This window comes from Megalops cyprinoides, chromosome 5, assembly GCF_013368585.1.
Source record: "Megalops cyprinoides isolate fMegCyp1 chromosome 5, fMegCyp1.pri, whole genome shotgun sequence".
NCBI lineage: Eukaryota > Metazoa > Chordata > Actinopteri > Elopiformes > Megalopidae > Megalops > Megalops cyprinoides.
The window spans coordinates 33,059,107-33,074,016 of NC_050587.1; the positions used below are offsets into that span (position 1 = coordinate 33,059,107).

The following is a 14,910-nucleotide window of genomic DNA, read 5'->3' on the forward strand; positions in this document are numbered from 1 at the left end:
CTGACCAGCGTGGTGAAATAAGGGAAGGGGCCTGTTTCTTTCTCAGTCCTTCATGCAATCTTTGTAGTTCCCCTCTTGTTTTTTTCTGCACAGTTTCCTCTTTCAATATCAACATTTTATAGTAAACTTGTACAGTAGTCTACAGCCATACTGCAGATCTAATGCCAGTCCCCTTCTGCATTTGCATTTAAATTGAACTTCACTGTCTGATGCATATACAGTACGCTATAGCTATTCCCCAATGGTTGCTGTATCTTCAGTATTTAGTCTTGACTCCAGTATATCCCTATAGGTTTTTGGCAAGGAAGCCGCCATGATGTACGTCCCATCATCATAGCGTTTAATGGGAAGTAACATATTTTGCATAGATGAAGAGACTGCATGTGATAGTTATGTCCATAACACATGTTGCCAGGCAATATTCACAACAAAAAAAACTGTTTGAATGGTAGTTGTTCAAGTAAAAGAGCTGTGTAAGGCTTTTATACATACTCTAACACTCACAACACAGTGTATGATTGTCAGTTGACAGTCAAATCATTGTCTTGTGATTCTAGATTCCCTAGGTCAAGAACTGAGCATTGTGTGGGGGGGGGGGGGAGCAGAAATTGGCCCTTCTGCCTGGCTCCTAAATAGGGTTGTTTATTTGCACAGATAATGACAATATTTCGGTCCTAATGGACCTTTTACATGAAGATAAAGTTTTTGGAGAGCATAACAGCATTGTGCCGGCTCTCCTTCCTATTTCTCTGTGCCTATTTTTTTGCTCTTTACCTACCAAAAAAACTACAGGCTTTCGTGTCACTGTTTATTATTATGTCTGTGGAAATACTCAGGAAAGTATTTCCTGGCAATACACCAGAGACACTGAAAACTGGCTTCTAAAGTCTCTGGGTGCTGGAGAGAGATGGATTTGATTTATTTAGCCTGAAAGAAACTTGCTGTGCATATATCTCTGGTGTTAAAGTTTGTGGCTAAATCACATTAATCAGACCTTACGCTCACACCTGCCAACAATCCATGTGACATCACTGGCCGCACATACCAGAACGTAGGTCCTGGGGCCTCGTTTGCCCCTGACTTGTGCTTTTTGGTCCTTCCAAATAGATCTTGAGATATTTTCGTGAACTTTCAGGATTTTGGCGATTACCAAGACGGATACTACTCTGTCCAGACCACTGAAGGAGAACAGATCGCCCAGTTGATAGCCGGCTATATTGACATCATTCTTAAAAAGGTAACTGATGCTCTGAATGTATCTTTGTCTCAGTGTGATAACACAGTCGTAGTTTGTTTCCATGCCTTTATAGTGTGGTTCCTTTTATGACAAAAATATGTTTTATTTTGCTTGCCTTTTGTTGTAAATAAAAAATGGCTATGATTATTATTAACAGAGAATATAGTGAATCTACTGTGAAAACCACAGGTGATTGCTAGAGGCAGCTGAACTAATGTAGAGCAACCACAAGGAACCCCTTTCACATTTTTACCTCTCTGAGCACTTCCTGCTTTCATAGCAGATTGTTATTTAAAAGTGCACCAGCAAACGGAAGTAGTGATGTTTTTTTACTGTGCTGCATGCAGGTTAGCGATTTTGTTTTAGGGAACCGTAATGTGAAACTGATACTGTATGGGTTTCCATTAGGGCTTGGCGATATAGCCGTTGCGATATATCGAATAGCTATTTTTAGCGCAATAACGGCTATCCCCGGTATATCGCCCAGCCCTAGTTTCCATGTTCCCATGGGGAAAATCCACAGCAGCCTCTGAAAGATCAAGTAGATTGTTCATTCACGTAATGCAGAAGTGTTTTTTTTGCTCAGTGCCCTGCCTTGTCTGTCTGTCTCTTCTCAGAAAAAGAGCAAGGATCACTTCGGCTTGGAAGGAGATGAAGAGTCAACCATGTTGGAGGATTCCGTCTCACCGAAAAAGTGAGTCAAGAGCTGGCCGTACTGCGTGAGGGAGAGGGTGAAGTCCCTCTCTCTGCGTGTGGTCTCACTGCATGCATTTGATCTTGCTGTGTTCGTATTATGTGTGATGTTTCTTTGTGTGTGTGTGTTTGATGTTTATGTATGTATGAGGGTGTGTGTTTGATGTTTCTCTATAAATGTCTTTGTACGTGTTTTATGTTTCCTGGACTGTCTGTATGTGAGATGACTGTATGTGTGCTTATGTGTTTGTACTGTTGGTGGGTCTGTTTCTGTATGCGTGTGTGTATGTGCGTAATGTTTCTCTGTGTGTGATGTTTTTGTCTGTATGTGAATGAATGTTTTTGGGTGTGTGTGCTTTGATATTTGACTGCATATTTGTGCTTGTGCTTGTAATGTTGATGTTTCTGTGCGTGTGTGTGTGTTTGTGTGTGTGTCTGTTTATGAGTGTGTGCATATTTGTGTCTATGTTATGGTTCTGCGTGCATGTGTCTCATGTTTCATTGTGTGTATGTGTTTGTGTGTGTGCGCGTGTGTGTGTGTGATGTTTCTGCATGCATGTGCGTGATGTTCCTCTGTGTGTGCTGTGTCTTGGTACGAGTGTCTCACCCCTGTCTCGCGGTGTGCAGGTCCACAGTGCTGCAGCAGCAGTTTAATAAGGTGGGGAAGGTGGAGACGGGCTCCGTGGCGCTGCCCGCCATCATGCGCCCCGGCGCCGGCGGGCCAGAGAGCTTCCAGATGGGCTCCATGCCCCAGGCCAAGCAGCACATCACCAGCGGCCAGATGCACCGCGGACACATGCCCCCGCTGGTGAGACTTACTGCACATAACTCTGCACATACTGGAGAAACATGCGTGCATTTCCATTTGCACTTTTCACTGTAATTTCACTGTGTAATTTGATGTGATATATGGTAGTATACTTGGCTTCCCTTGTATAGTCAGGTTGCATGAGTAAACTTGTGGTAGGGCTTGAATAGTGTTATGCTCACGCTCACTGATCTGGGACTGTTAGCCTGGTCTGACGCTGTTGCCTGTTCAACTTGGATGGATGCACCTCTGTTCTTTTGTGCTCTAAGTTGCTCTGGATAAGAGCGTCTGCTAAATTTATGTAATTTAATTCCTAAAACTGTGTGAAGAAGTATGTTTGAGCTAGTAGTGTGTTGCAGAGGAGAGCCCAGAGTGTGTTGGTCACCGCTGCTTTGTCTGTGTTCCAGACCTCGGCACAGCAGGCCCTCACAGGCACCATCAACTCCAGCATGCAGGCCGTGCAGGCAGCCCAGGCCTCCCTGGAAGAGTTTGACACCCTTCCTCCACTCGGGACGGACGCTGTGAGTCCCTGTTTCGTCCTTTCTTACTCAGGACTTATTCACTGACAGAATGGTGTTTTACTTACTATATCTACTGTATGTGTTCCTGTTTATTAGTTCTACGATATTGGTTTTACTCGACTTATTGTAGCCATCTTGTATCCTTGCATGTGTGTAAAGGCATCCTGATGATGGCTTAGCAATAAAACTTATGTGTGGAGTCTATTGTGTCACTAAATAGAAGAAATGCTGAAATGTGCTTTTTGAGTAAACAGTTTCTGATTGGGGGTTCTGTACCTGATTTTTTTTTGTTTTTTCTACTCATGTGTATTTTGACAAGGTGGAACTGAGAGTTTGTGTCTACCTCATTTGTTAGTTTGTTCAAGCACTTAAAAGTTATTAATGACAGCTAACCTCCTCTTCCTTTCCATTGGACAGGCCTCGCAAGCATGGCGGAAGAACAAAATGGACGAGTCCAAACACGAGATCCACTCCCAGGTGGACGCCATCACCGCGGGAACCGCATCCATGGTCAATCTCACCGCAGGTGATGTATTTGCCATGGAAACGGCACGCAGCACACCGCACGTTTGAGACTGGAGCTAACTGCATCTCTGTGGGCCGGCGCGGCCAATAGGTTCCCTCAATTACACTTTGATTGGGTCATGCCCCAGTCTGCCTGCAGTAACTTCAGTGTTCCCTTCAAATATTATGACTTTCTTTCCTCCGGCGTGAGTAAATAACCTTTTGCGCATGTATTGTTAGCCCAACACCTCTGTTTTGCTTTTCACCTGCTTCCAGCTCCTTCTTGAATTTCACCCAGCAGAGAACAAACAAGAAAAGGAAATTAGTTCAGTGTTTTGAGTCATATCACCATGGGTGTTATTTAGCGTCTAAAGCCAAGCGGTTTGTGCTTTCCGCATGAGCTGAAATGCTTGCTTATTTTGACGTTTTAATGAATGCTGCAAGTTAAGTCAAATGGATACAAGCTTTGATTTTCTCAGGTTTTTAAAAAAACACATAGCATGAATATGTTTACAGTTTATCACACTGTAATCTTAGTTTGATGTTGAAAATTTAATGTTGCTCTGAATAGGTTAGGATCAGAACACTAAAGAGAAGTTTCAATCAAAGAGAGCCAACAGGAAATGAACTAGTCCAGCAAATATTAAAGTGTGAATGTTTAGCTGAGTTAGTTAGTCATAGTTAATCTCTATGTTTAAACTTCCAATGGTCATTTTAGGTGTAGTCTGCAATAATTTGATTTAATTTCAACAGTAAAACTAACCTAGGCATGATTAAACAAATTGCACATATTGTTAAAAAATACATCCTGCGGTAACTGCATAAAAGCACAAAAAATCAGAAATAATAAATATGTTTAAATGGTATTACTCTCATTTTGGCATGATTCAAAAAAAATATCCTCTGTGTAACTGTGATAACTGCATGTCGCCATGTCTACTCTTGCCCCTCTTAGCTGTGGTTCAGCCCTCAGTAATGGCAGTCACTGTCCTTGTGCATGAATATAGACACCAACCCCGTGGACCTTTCACCAACCCCCCCTATCTGCTGTTGTCCCTTCCAGGTGACCCGGCGGAGACGGACTACACGGCCGTGGGCTGTGCGGTGACCACCATCTCCTCCAACCTGACGGAGATGTCCAAGGGCGTGAAGCTGCTGGCAGCCCTCATGGAGGACGAGGGCGGCAACGGGCAGCAGCTGCTCGGCGCAGCCAAGAACCTGGCGTGCGCCGTGTCGGACATGCTGAAGACCGCCCAGCCGGCCAGCACGGAGGTAACTCCCCTCCTCCTCCCCCCTCACCCCGGCTGCCACCCCAACTCTGCCAGAGAGCCCTAGGGTGTCACCCTTACTTGACTTCAGTTTGGTTGTTTAAGCGCTGAATTCAGTCAGTGGACAGAGCATTTTGCCATGAACAAGTAAAAGGCACAAAAGTGCATTTTATGAAGTCACGTGGACATGCATATAAAGAAATGAAAAGCATGTATGAACCTGTGCCATGATATAAGTGTTAGCATAGCTAGCTGTATAGGGAAAGCTACACCACCATGCTGTGGAGTGGTACAGAATCCAGCATGTCTGCACAAAAAGGCTATACACTGCACGTTCAGCACCATGGCTGCATGCCTGCTTGGATGTCACGGTGATGATGTCACGCGTTCGTTCCCTCCAGCCTCGTCAGAACCTCCTGCAGGCGGCGGGCAACGTGGGCCAGGCCAGCGGGGAGCTGCTGCAGCAGATCGGAGAGAGCGACACAGACCCCAGGTTCCAGGTACGCCAAACCCGCCAATGCGGCAGGTTCTCTCACACCAGCAACAGAATGGGGGACGAAGTAAAAAATCTTGAGTAACAAAGCTCAAAGTTCACACAGGACCTATAAATCAGTACAAGGCTGTTTTAGCAAAAAATGATTTACAGAAGAAGGACACAAGACTGCTGGTGGTGGAGATTGTACCATAAAATGATATGAAACTGTAAAAATTTGAATGAGTTCTGTATATTGATGTGCAGAGCTGTTTGGAGTATATGTGTTCGTGTTTGGCATTGATGTAATCCCTCCCTTCTTTGTGACTTCGTTGCTCAGTTTCTAGGTAAAGGATCTTTCAGGGGTGCAAGGCGGACGTCTCCCCCTTATTATCACATGCTGGTAACAAAAAGCCCTCAAAAACCTCAGCGGATGATTCTCAGTAGCCAATCACATTAAAGATCAAAGATCAACAACTGTAATCTGTAGAAAATACCTGTTCAATCACGACACATACTAATTTTTTTTAGGATGACTCCAAACTGCTCTCAAAATATCACCTGACCATTCTGATTGGCAGTCTGATTGGCTGTTCAGGTTTTTGGGAGTAGTTTCTGTCACAAGGGTTAGTTTCATATCTCCTCAGGTATAACTGCTTATTTCAAAGATGTATGCCCAACATGTGCCATATGGTATTCTTAATTAAGTTCCTCTTGTATGAAGGAATACTGGGGGCTATTTACATTATAAAACATGGAACACAATGTTATGGAGCCTAGCTCACTCAAAGAGAAGAGCACAGTACAACAATTCAAACTGGCATTTGCATGTCCTGTTAACTGATCTCAATATATATTCCATACCATTCTGTAAATTCCATAAAGGAATGAAGCGTTCATAGATTATTTTATTCACCAGGATGCATAGATCACTACTTTGTACAATACAGCACAATACCTGAGGACGTATGAAAACTTTTTAACATTTTTTTTTCCTTTTATAAATGAGGGGTTTTTCAGTGTCTAAAGTGATTATAATTAATTTCTTTGTGGAAGTCTGCTGACTGTCTCAGAATATTGTTCTGTAGCAAGGGTGAATTTCAGAATACTACTAGTTTAGAAGTAGGAGACACAGTTCAAGTGGACATACTGTAGCCATAGAGGTTTTGCTGCAGTGAAAGCCCTTTCTGCTACTTTTCTGATTTAAACGGACGTCGCCACTCCGTTATTGCCAGGGGTGCAATTCAGTCCGCTCTGACCCCAGGTCTCCAGCTTGACGTTGGTAGACACTAAAAGGTATTCATAGAGCTATATAATGATAGTAAGTGGATTTCGCTGGCACAGGAAATGACACACAACCAGCAGCTGATGGCAGTAATATGGGCTTGTCAGCCGGTCAATGCGGTGCTTAAACTCTGCTATTAAAATATGAATAATTTACAGGGCTGTGCAGGAGTGGGGAGAGCCTGCAGCTTAGTCTGTCTGTGATCTCACTGCTGCTTCGACCTCTGCCTTATGTTTGCTTGTGGATAAATAAAAACAATAATAGTATATAATTATAACAAGGGATGGAAATGAGCAGTAATGTATGGAGGGATACAGGGTGCTGAAACAAGGCAAATGTAAGCACGAAAATAAGGTGGTTGCAAAATGGACTGCATTCAGAAACAAACAGCAAGATGAAGCATGTCTCCTGTTGACAAGCCGCTAAATAGGTCCTTTGATGTAGGAGAATATATTCACCAGGCAGATTCTTTTATCCGTGAAAGTATACACATGGATTGTCTTGATCACAATGGAAATGTCTGGGTATGTAATACTATATAAAGTCATCTAAGGTTGCCGCATACAGTTCCAGCAAGTTCATTTGCGCCATGGGATATGGGCTTTTGAAATTTTTTTGACAGTATTCCAAATGAAATATATCGAATTTTAAGGTTGTTAAATGGGAAAATGGGAAAGGGGGAAATAAAAGAGAGAGAGCTTCAAATTGTGGTCAAACCCAGCAGCTCAGTGGTGTCAAACCAAAAATGAATGCCTATGCATGGACCTGAGTGCAGTTATAACCTATTTCTGTACAGTATTTGCTCTCTTCTGTAATTGAGTAGACATTATATAAATCTGTCAAAAACAGAAAAGAAATCACATTCAAAATAGGAAATACTTGAAGAACACGCAAAGGTATTAGTATAATACTGACATTGGCTAAAATGAGATTGGGGCTGAAAAAATAATAAGTACACAGTGTCAAAATGACCCTGATCTGAATGTGGAGGCTGCTGCGGAGAAACAGACTAGTTCACAGCCGCGCATGAGTCCAAGGAATTTGCTTCAACCACAGTACCCACCAGTTGCGCAATAACCTCCTCCTCCTTTTTTTCCCTATCTCAAGCCTTTTCTAGCATAACTGTGAGCTTTTTTTACCCACACTAAGTGTGAATCTTTAGCAAACACACCCCTCTGTGGCATTTAAAGAATCCTGGGGATCACGTGAGGAATGCAGGGTGTTTAATGTGCTTGTTGTTGCCACGGCGAGGGTAATTGAGTTTTCACTGACCCAGCCAATCTTGGCCAACGCGCCAGGGCGGTCTCTCCTCCCCAATCACTTCCACGTGTGGACTCAGCGTCTGTGTCTGATCTTCATCAGAGTTGCCAGGCTTCCTCTGATCACACTGCATGTCATGCCTACCCCTATATAATCTTAGATATATATATATTCCAGATTGAAGTTTAAGGGAATAAAAAAGTGTTGTTTTCAGTTGCAACTGGAGGAAGGAGTTCTGAAAACAGTAGTGTCCTCTATTAATTGACTGATAAAATGACTGGCTCCCTCAGCAGGGCACAACAGTACCTTATTTTACCACTAGATGGCAAAAGGCCAAAAGAGCTGTAGCAGCTAATCTGGAGTAAAGTTAAAACATTTATTCAGTACTAATTGTACCAGCACATTGGCTAAAATTTTAGTTAGTGTCAAAACATAGCACCTCCTCTTTGCATAGGCTACAGAAGTGAACCGCACATTGAATCAGCACAGCTGGGGCTTAAGCTGTGAGCCAAAAAGTGCTTATAATGTTTACCGAAAGGCCTGTTCCAGACAAGGTAGATTAAACATTGGGAACTGGAAGTCACATATGCCAGTGTTAGCCTATAGCATGCATTCATATGGAAGGAATCTTGAGTATTTGGGCACAGACAGCAGTGCTGGCAAGTTGGCAAGCATTAGGGGAAGCGTAGGAACTGCAGTAGTTTCATGCTAATTCGTCACCCCAAAGTGACACGCAATGCCAAATTTCCTTTTTTTCCCCTACATTCACGATTTGGTTTGCTCAGGAAACAAATCTGATTTCAGTCTAACCCCTTTTCACCAACCTGCATTAGCCTTGTAAATGTAATTTCCTTTAATTATTTTTTTTCCCAAAATTAATTTTCTTCCAAATCTTGAAAATACTGTTTTTATTCCAAACGTTACATTTACATCTATTCTCTATGGAACTGAATGTTCAATGGAAGAGCTGCTTGGGCCTCTGTACTTAGCCTGTGGTGAAGATTCCTAGGACTGATGAGACATAGAAACTCAGTGGAAATGAAACACAACCCCACTGTGTCTGATGGTATTGTATAATTGAGAGACAGCAGCTTTTTTCTGCCCATTTTGTGTCGATGCCAAGCTGGGATGTATCATGTTAACTCTATGCTGGGTGTACTGTTTCAGGACATGCTGATGCAGCTGGCTAAGGCCGTGGCCAACGCGGCTGCTGCCCTGGTCCTGAAGGCCAAGAACGTGGCCCAGAAGACGGAGGACTCCGCCCAGCAGAACCGCGTGATCGCCGCAGCGACGCAGTGCGCCCTCTCCACCTCCCAGCTGGTGGCCTGCACCAGGGTGAGCGGGCTTCTGCCATTCTTACCTGTCGCTTGACTTCCTGTCACATGACCTTTTGAAACTCCAGCAAAGCTTCCAAAGGTTAGATGGGTATATAAAAGTAAGTGATCTTATTAAACGAGGAGTGGTTGCCCAAGCTAGCAAAGACTGTAGAGACTTACACACATGTGCCATAACAGGTTTTAGCATTTCTTTAATCCTAGGGTGATGGTTACAATATTAATATGTTTCTGTGACATTCTAATTCTCCTCAATTCTAATTGTAATTCTTCTCCATCCACAAATGCTCTGTACTGTTCTACAGACTACAGTGGCCAGCCAGCTAGTAAGATGTATCTGCCCCAACATAAGCATGTGTAATATGCTCATAAGAAAATCCCATGTGCAGATGAGGCTGTGTTAATCTGTGTTCATTTATAAGAAAATTCTTTATGCCGCACTGCACAATCGTTAAACATGAATTCAAAGCATTTAACCATGAGAAGATACCAGCAATACAGGAGAGCTCCAGCAAGCCCCAGCTGAATATAAGAAGGAGAAGTGATCTTTTTGGCTTTGCCTGTCTGGAACCGATCCTGGAACTAGTTGTTGGTTGGCTGTATCAGTTCTCATTACTTATTTTCATTCTGTGATTTTAAGACATGCTATAAGGTCTCAGTGAGAACATGGAGACATAGGCCTTGTTGTGTCAGTTGTTGGCTCAGCAGTGATTTTAAACTCTGTTACTACTTAATCAGGAAGAGAAACTTAGCAAAGATTGTTTGACTAGACTGTTTGAACTTACCCCCTTAAGTTGGGTATCAGTTGTGCAACATCAGAATATGTTTCCTCATTGGTTTTAGTTACGTTTCATTTAGAGCTGTCCTTCAGTTCGGCACAAATGAGAGAAATGAGCAATCATTCCCTGCAGTCATTTGAGTGTGTGGTAATGGAATCCTGCTGGTGTTGTTACGCAGGCATGTAATTTCGTGTTTCACAGAGCAGAACTTTGCAAGCAGCAAGGCTTCGTGGACTGCAGGGCATCTGCTCCATTGCTGAGACTGCAGATTCTGTGCTAAATGTCAGTCAGCGCTGTGACTCGGTGGTCGGTGCTTGTACGCGGTCTGGGTTTGACGGTGCTGTTGAATCAGCGTTGGAGTTGACCCAAGCGTCGTTTGTCTGAACAAATTAGCCATCTGTGAATTGTAATGAGGGGAACACGAGACTTCATGAATCCGTAATGAGTGGTTCTACCTATACAAGAAATGTCATACTGCGAATATAATTGGTTTGATTTGTATTCATTTATTTTAGTTGCATGAGCAATATACTGTTGGACTGAACAACATGTTTTTCAGTATATTATGATGCATTGCATTTCCATATGGGTATGATGTACTCTCATTCACTGACTCAGAAGAGCTGATCAAATGACTTAGCACCACATATGCAACAAAACACAAACTGGTGCATGACTGATAGTACATCATTGTTTTGCCTGTTTTTGGAGTCCGTGAAGGTTCTATCTCCTGACTCCAGGGAGTGGCCTCTTTTGACTAACGGCACGCATTTTCCGTCTCCCAGGTGGTGGCCCCCACCATCAGCTCCCCGGTGTGCCAGGAGCAGCTGATCGAGGCCGGGAAGCTGGTGGCCAAGTCAGTGGAGGGCTGTGTGGAAGCGTCGCAGGGCGCCACCAACGACGAGCAGCTGCTGAAGCAGGTGGGCGCGGCCGCCACCGGCGTGACTCAGGCCCTCAACGAGCTGCTGCAGCATATCAAGCAGTACGCCAGCGGGGGGCAGCCCATCGGCCGCCACGGGGAGGCCACTGACCGCATCCTCGACGTCACAGACAACATCTTCAGCTCTATGGGCGACGCAGGTAAAGGGGTGTGGTCAGTGTCTGCAGGCGGGGCTAGGGTTATAGCGAGTACAGCTAATGTAAATGAGAATTGCAGACTTTCTGCGACTAATTTTCCATGTCTACACTGCATTTCTTGCCCCAAAATTACCTTCTGTTGCATAACTGTATCATTAGATTATCCAAGAATGTCAGGCCATAAAAAAGCTCAAAGTAGGGATTATTTCCCAGAATTTCTCATTTTTGATAACTTTGTTATCAGTATGGTACTTCCAAGAGCTTTATAGCCTTGTCTTGTGAGATGGCTGACCATGCTAGAGTGGGGCTTGACTAGCCCTTCAACAGGAAATCTCCGTGGAAGTTGCTTTTGGAGGCAGTGTATGTGGGCCAGTAGGGTACACTTCTCACCTTGGACAAGTATAAAACCAATGCAACAGTGCAGTGATGGGGACACTGTACTGTAGGAAATGTTGCAATGGGATGTGTGACGTAATGGAAGTCTTTGTGCAGATTATGCCTGATAACCAGGTTCTCTGGCCAGAGCCCTAACCTGGCTTTCTCTGATTGGCTATCCAGTCATTACTTTCAGATGACCTGCTCGCCAATCCCCTGCACCTGTCCCCTCTTCCTTGTCTACCTTAGTCAGCACTGTGAAAGTGTTTTTACTTGACCTGCCAGGTAAAATAAGAGGTAATTAGGAAAAAGGTGCCCTGTGACCCCCAGTTGGGGCACTTTGTTTAAATGATTTTATGTGTGGTGTGCACAGGTGAGATGGTGCGCCAGGCTCGTATCCTGGCACAGGCAACCTCCGACCTCGTCAACGCCATCAAGGCCGACGCGGAGGGGGAGACAGACCTGGAGAACTCCCGAAAGCTGCTGTCCGCTGCCAAGCTCCTGGCCGACGCCACAGCCAAGATGGTGGAGGCTGCCAAGGTAAGGCGTGAGATATGATACCCGTCTTTACTCCGCAGTCAGTCAGTGATTTATTCACTCGCTGTTCCTGCCATTATTTTAAAGTGTCTGTCTCGGAGCCCACCCATGACTGTACTCAGAAACTCTGGCTCTGGCTTACCTTAAAATCCTCATGTAATGTGTTTCTAATTGGATCTTTAAGTTCAGTTTTGTTTAAAGTTAATAGGTATTTGAAAATGAACCCCAGGGGAAAGTGTTGAATTTTGACTGGCCGTGCCAAGAGAACACAAAGTCAGCGGATCCTACAGGGCAGATTTATGGATACCCACTGTGTCCATTTACTCTCTCACAAAATCCACTTCAGTTGCTTTTAAAGTGCTGGTGTGGCAATGCCTCATTATCATGCCATGTTACATGTGTATATTACATTACATTACATGTATTTAGCGGATGCTCTTATCCAGAGCGACATCCAGCACAACAGAACATAAGTGTAACCAGTCAATTTAAATGAGCAACAGTGTCAGACCAGAATAGACCAGTGAATGTGAGCGTAACATTATTCGAGCCCTACCAAAAGTTTACTTGTGCGCTCTGAAAAAAGCCTAGTATGGTATGCGTATTGCGAGGGTCTCTGTGTGTGACCGTCGCTGTGTCTCGTCACAGGGTGCGGCGGCCAACCCGGACAGCGAGGAGCAGCAGCAGAAGCTGCGGGAGGCGGCGGAGGGCCTGCGCATGGCCACCAACGCAGCCGCGCAGAACGCCATCAAGAAGCGGCTCGTCAACAAGCTGGAGGTGAGGGGAGAGCGAGAGAGTGAGGAGAGAGGAGAGCGGAGAGCGGGCCACACTGGTGTGGGCCACAACCGAGAGCGGGCCGCAACTGACTCTTCTCAAGTCGTAAAACACAGAAGTGTAAAATATATCTTTAAAAAAAACTGAAATATAGGTTGCTTTTTTAAAAAAAAATCAGTTATTCCACATCCCTCTGTGTAATTATTGGTCAAGAAAAATTATTGCGTATAAATGAAAAACATACTACAGTATATGCCTAATGATGTGTTGAAATACACAGCACATAAGTTGAGGCATATTGGAGACCTATTCCGTCTGTTTTAGGTCTCACGTTCGATCACATACATTGACATATGATACTTTTTCATACGTGAGGTGAGACGGCTTGTGAGCCGGCCTCCAAAGCCTGTCCACATTTAGTCCATTATCTAGAAGCTCCAGGATAGGAAATGATCCGCGGTAGTTAGCTGGATGTTTAGTTTGGAAAGTACATGTGCACTGGCTCATATAAAAAAGAAAACAGGGTAATATAGAACACACTGTACCTCATAACACAGAAGATCTTCCAGCAATAACACCAGCAGTGAATATTCGTATCAGCTGCAAGTTTTGGACCGCAGTAAGGCACTGGTGTCGCAGAGAGTGGCTATACAATTTAATGAACTTGCAGTGGCATTTGTTGTCAGGAAGAATGATTGTAGAGCTTGTGACTGGTTACGACATGTTAAGATTGCAGGGCCGTTTTAGTGTCATGCTCTGAAGCATAAAATAGCTTGTCCTAAATATGTAGCTTGCTCTGCACAACATGTCCCTACCTGTCTGCACTAATTTTATTTTGTCAGAAATTTAGCTTCAGGAATTTCAAAAGATGACCAAGTGCTACTTTGTTTGTTTTAAGTGACAACATGTAATGTCTGTCCCCTTCACCTCGGAGCTTTCAGCCAGCACGTGAAAGTTTCACTCAAGTTGTACACATTTCAGAAGTGAAGTTGCATATCTGAAAAAAAGTGTGTTCAACCAAAGTTGGACACCTGAGGCGAAAGAATTACAGCGTAATGCCCGAACAAGTTCCTTCATGAGATCAGACAGGCAGGAACGCAGAAAACGCTGTTTCAAAGACAGCGCATAGAGGTGTTCTACACTTAGAACTAAGCGGGAGGGAAATTCAGTCATTGAAGTTGTTTGACTGAAAAAGCTCAGTGCTCAAAACACTATATAATTTCCAGTGAAGCCTTAAGTGTTTCCAGTGTTGCACATAAACTGCACTGAAATAAGTCTTTAAAAATATTTTAAAGTACTTCATAGAGCATTTAGTGCAGTAAAAATGAATTTATGCTTCCACCCCTAATTTCATCTGAAGGATAAAAAGATATGCTCTCCTCAAAGGACAGTTCGGTTTATTGGGCATGTCCGTAACACCCCCCCCTCCCCCGCCCACCCACATGGTTAATATATCGGAGAAGGATGAAGGTTACTTCACTCTTGGTCTCATAACTGTTTTCAGACTGAAAGACTGATTTTGTACACACGTAGATAGATGCAGTCAGGCCTTATATCAGAGGGTTTGTAAGGTTTTGTTAGATGTTTGCTGTAGTGATCAGGATGAATCCTTACACAAGAGCTTTGCATACTTGGAATGACTGCAGGAGGTCTTTTCATGCTCTTCACTGCGAGGTGTAAATGGCGCTACGGTTAGGGGCGTGTCGTCCCCACGGAGCGCGAGGTGGCACTCTTCAGCGTAATGTCCATGTCTCCCGCAGAACGCGGCAAAGCAGGCAGCGGCCGCCGCCACCCAGACCATCGCCGCGGCACAGCATGCGGCCTCGTCCAACAAGAACCCCGCGGCCCAGCAGCAGCTCGTACAGAGCTGCAAGGTGAGGCCCGGCGCCACGGCAGCCCCTTCACTTCCTGCCTCTGCGGGGTCAGGAGGAGTTCGCGCCTTCGTCCTTGCCCACATCCACCCTGAGTGAACTGCCGTACCCCAGA

At 44.4% G+C, this 14,910-nt stretch overlaps 1 protein-coding gene across 1 annotated transcript in view; it reads left to right on the forward strand.

The window, feature by feature from the left end:
* The window catches only part of tln1 (talin 1), a 97,413-nt gene that overhangs the window by 49,389 nt on the left and 33,114 nt on the right, over positions 1-14,910 (forward strand). The window contains exons 12-23 of the mRNA XM_036528135.1: positions 1,136-1,237; positions 1,855-1,931; positions 2,558-2,738; positions 3,146-3,259; positions 3,677-3,785; positions 4,827-5,035; positions 5,433-5,531; positions 9,216-9,383; positions 10,947-11,241; positions 11,987-12,153; positions 12,799-12,927; positions 14,685-14,798. Of these exons, the coding sequence (XP_036384028.1) occupies positions 1,136-1,237; positions 1,855-1,931; positions 2,558-2,738; positions 3,146-3,259; positions 3,677-3,785; positions 4,827-5,035; positions 5,433-5,531; positions 9,216-9,383; positions 10,947-11,241; positions 11,987-12,153; positions 12,799-12,927; positions 14,685-14,798 (1,764 nt within the window). The remainder of the gene's footprint in view (positions 1-1,135; positions 1,238-1,854; positions 1,932-2,557; positions 2,739-3,145; positions 3,260-3,676; positions 3,786-4,826; positions 5,036-5,432; positions 5,532-9,215; positions 9,384-10,946; positions 11,242-11,986; positions 12,154-12,798; positions 12,928-14,684; positions 14,799-14,910) is intronic.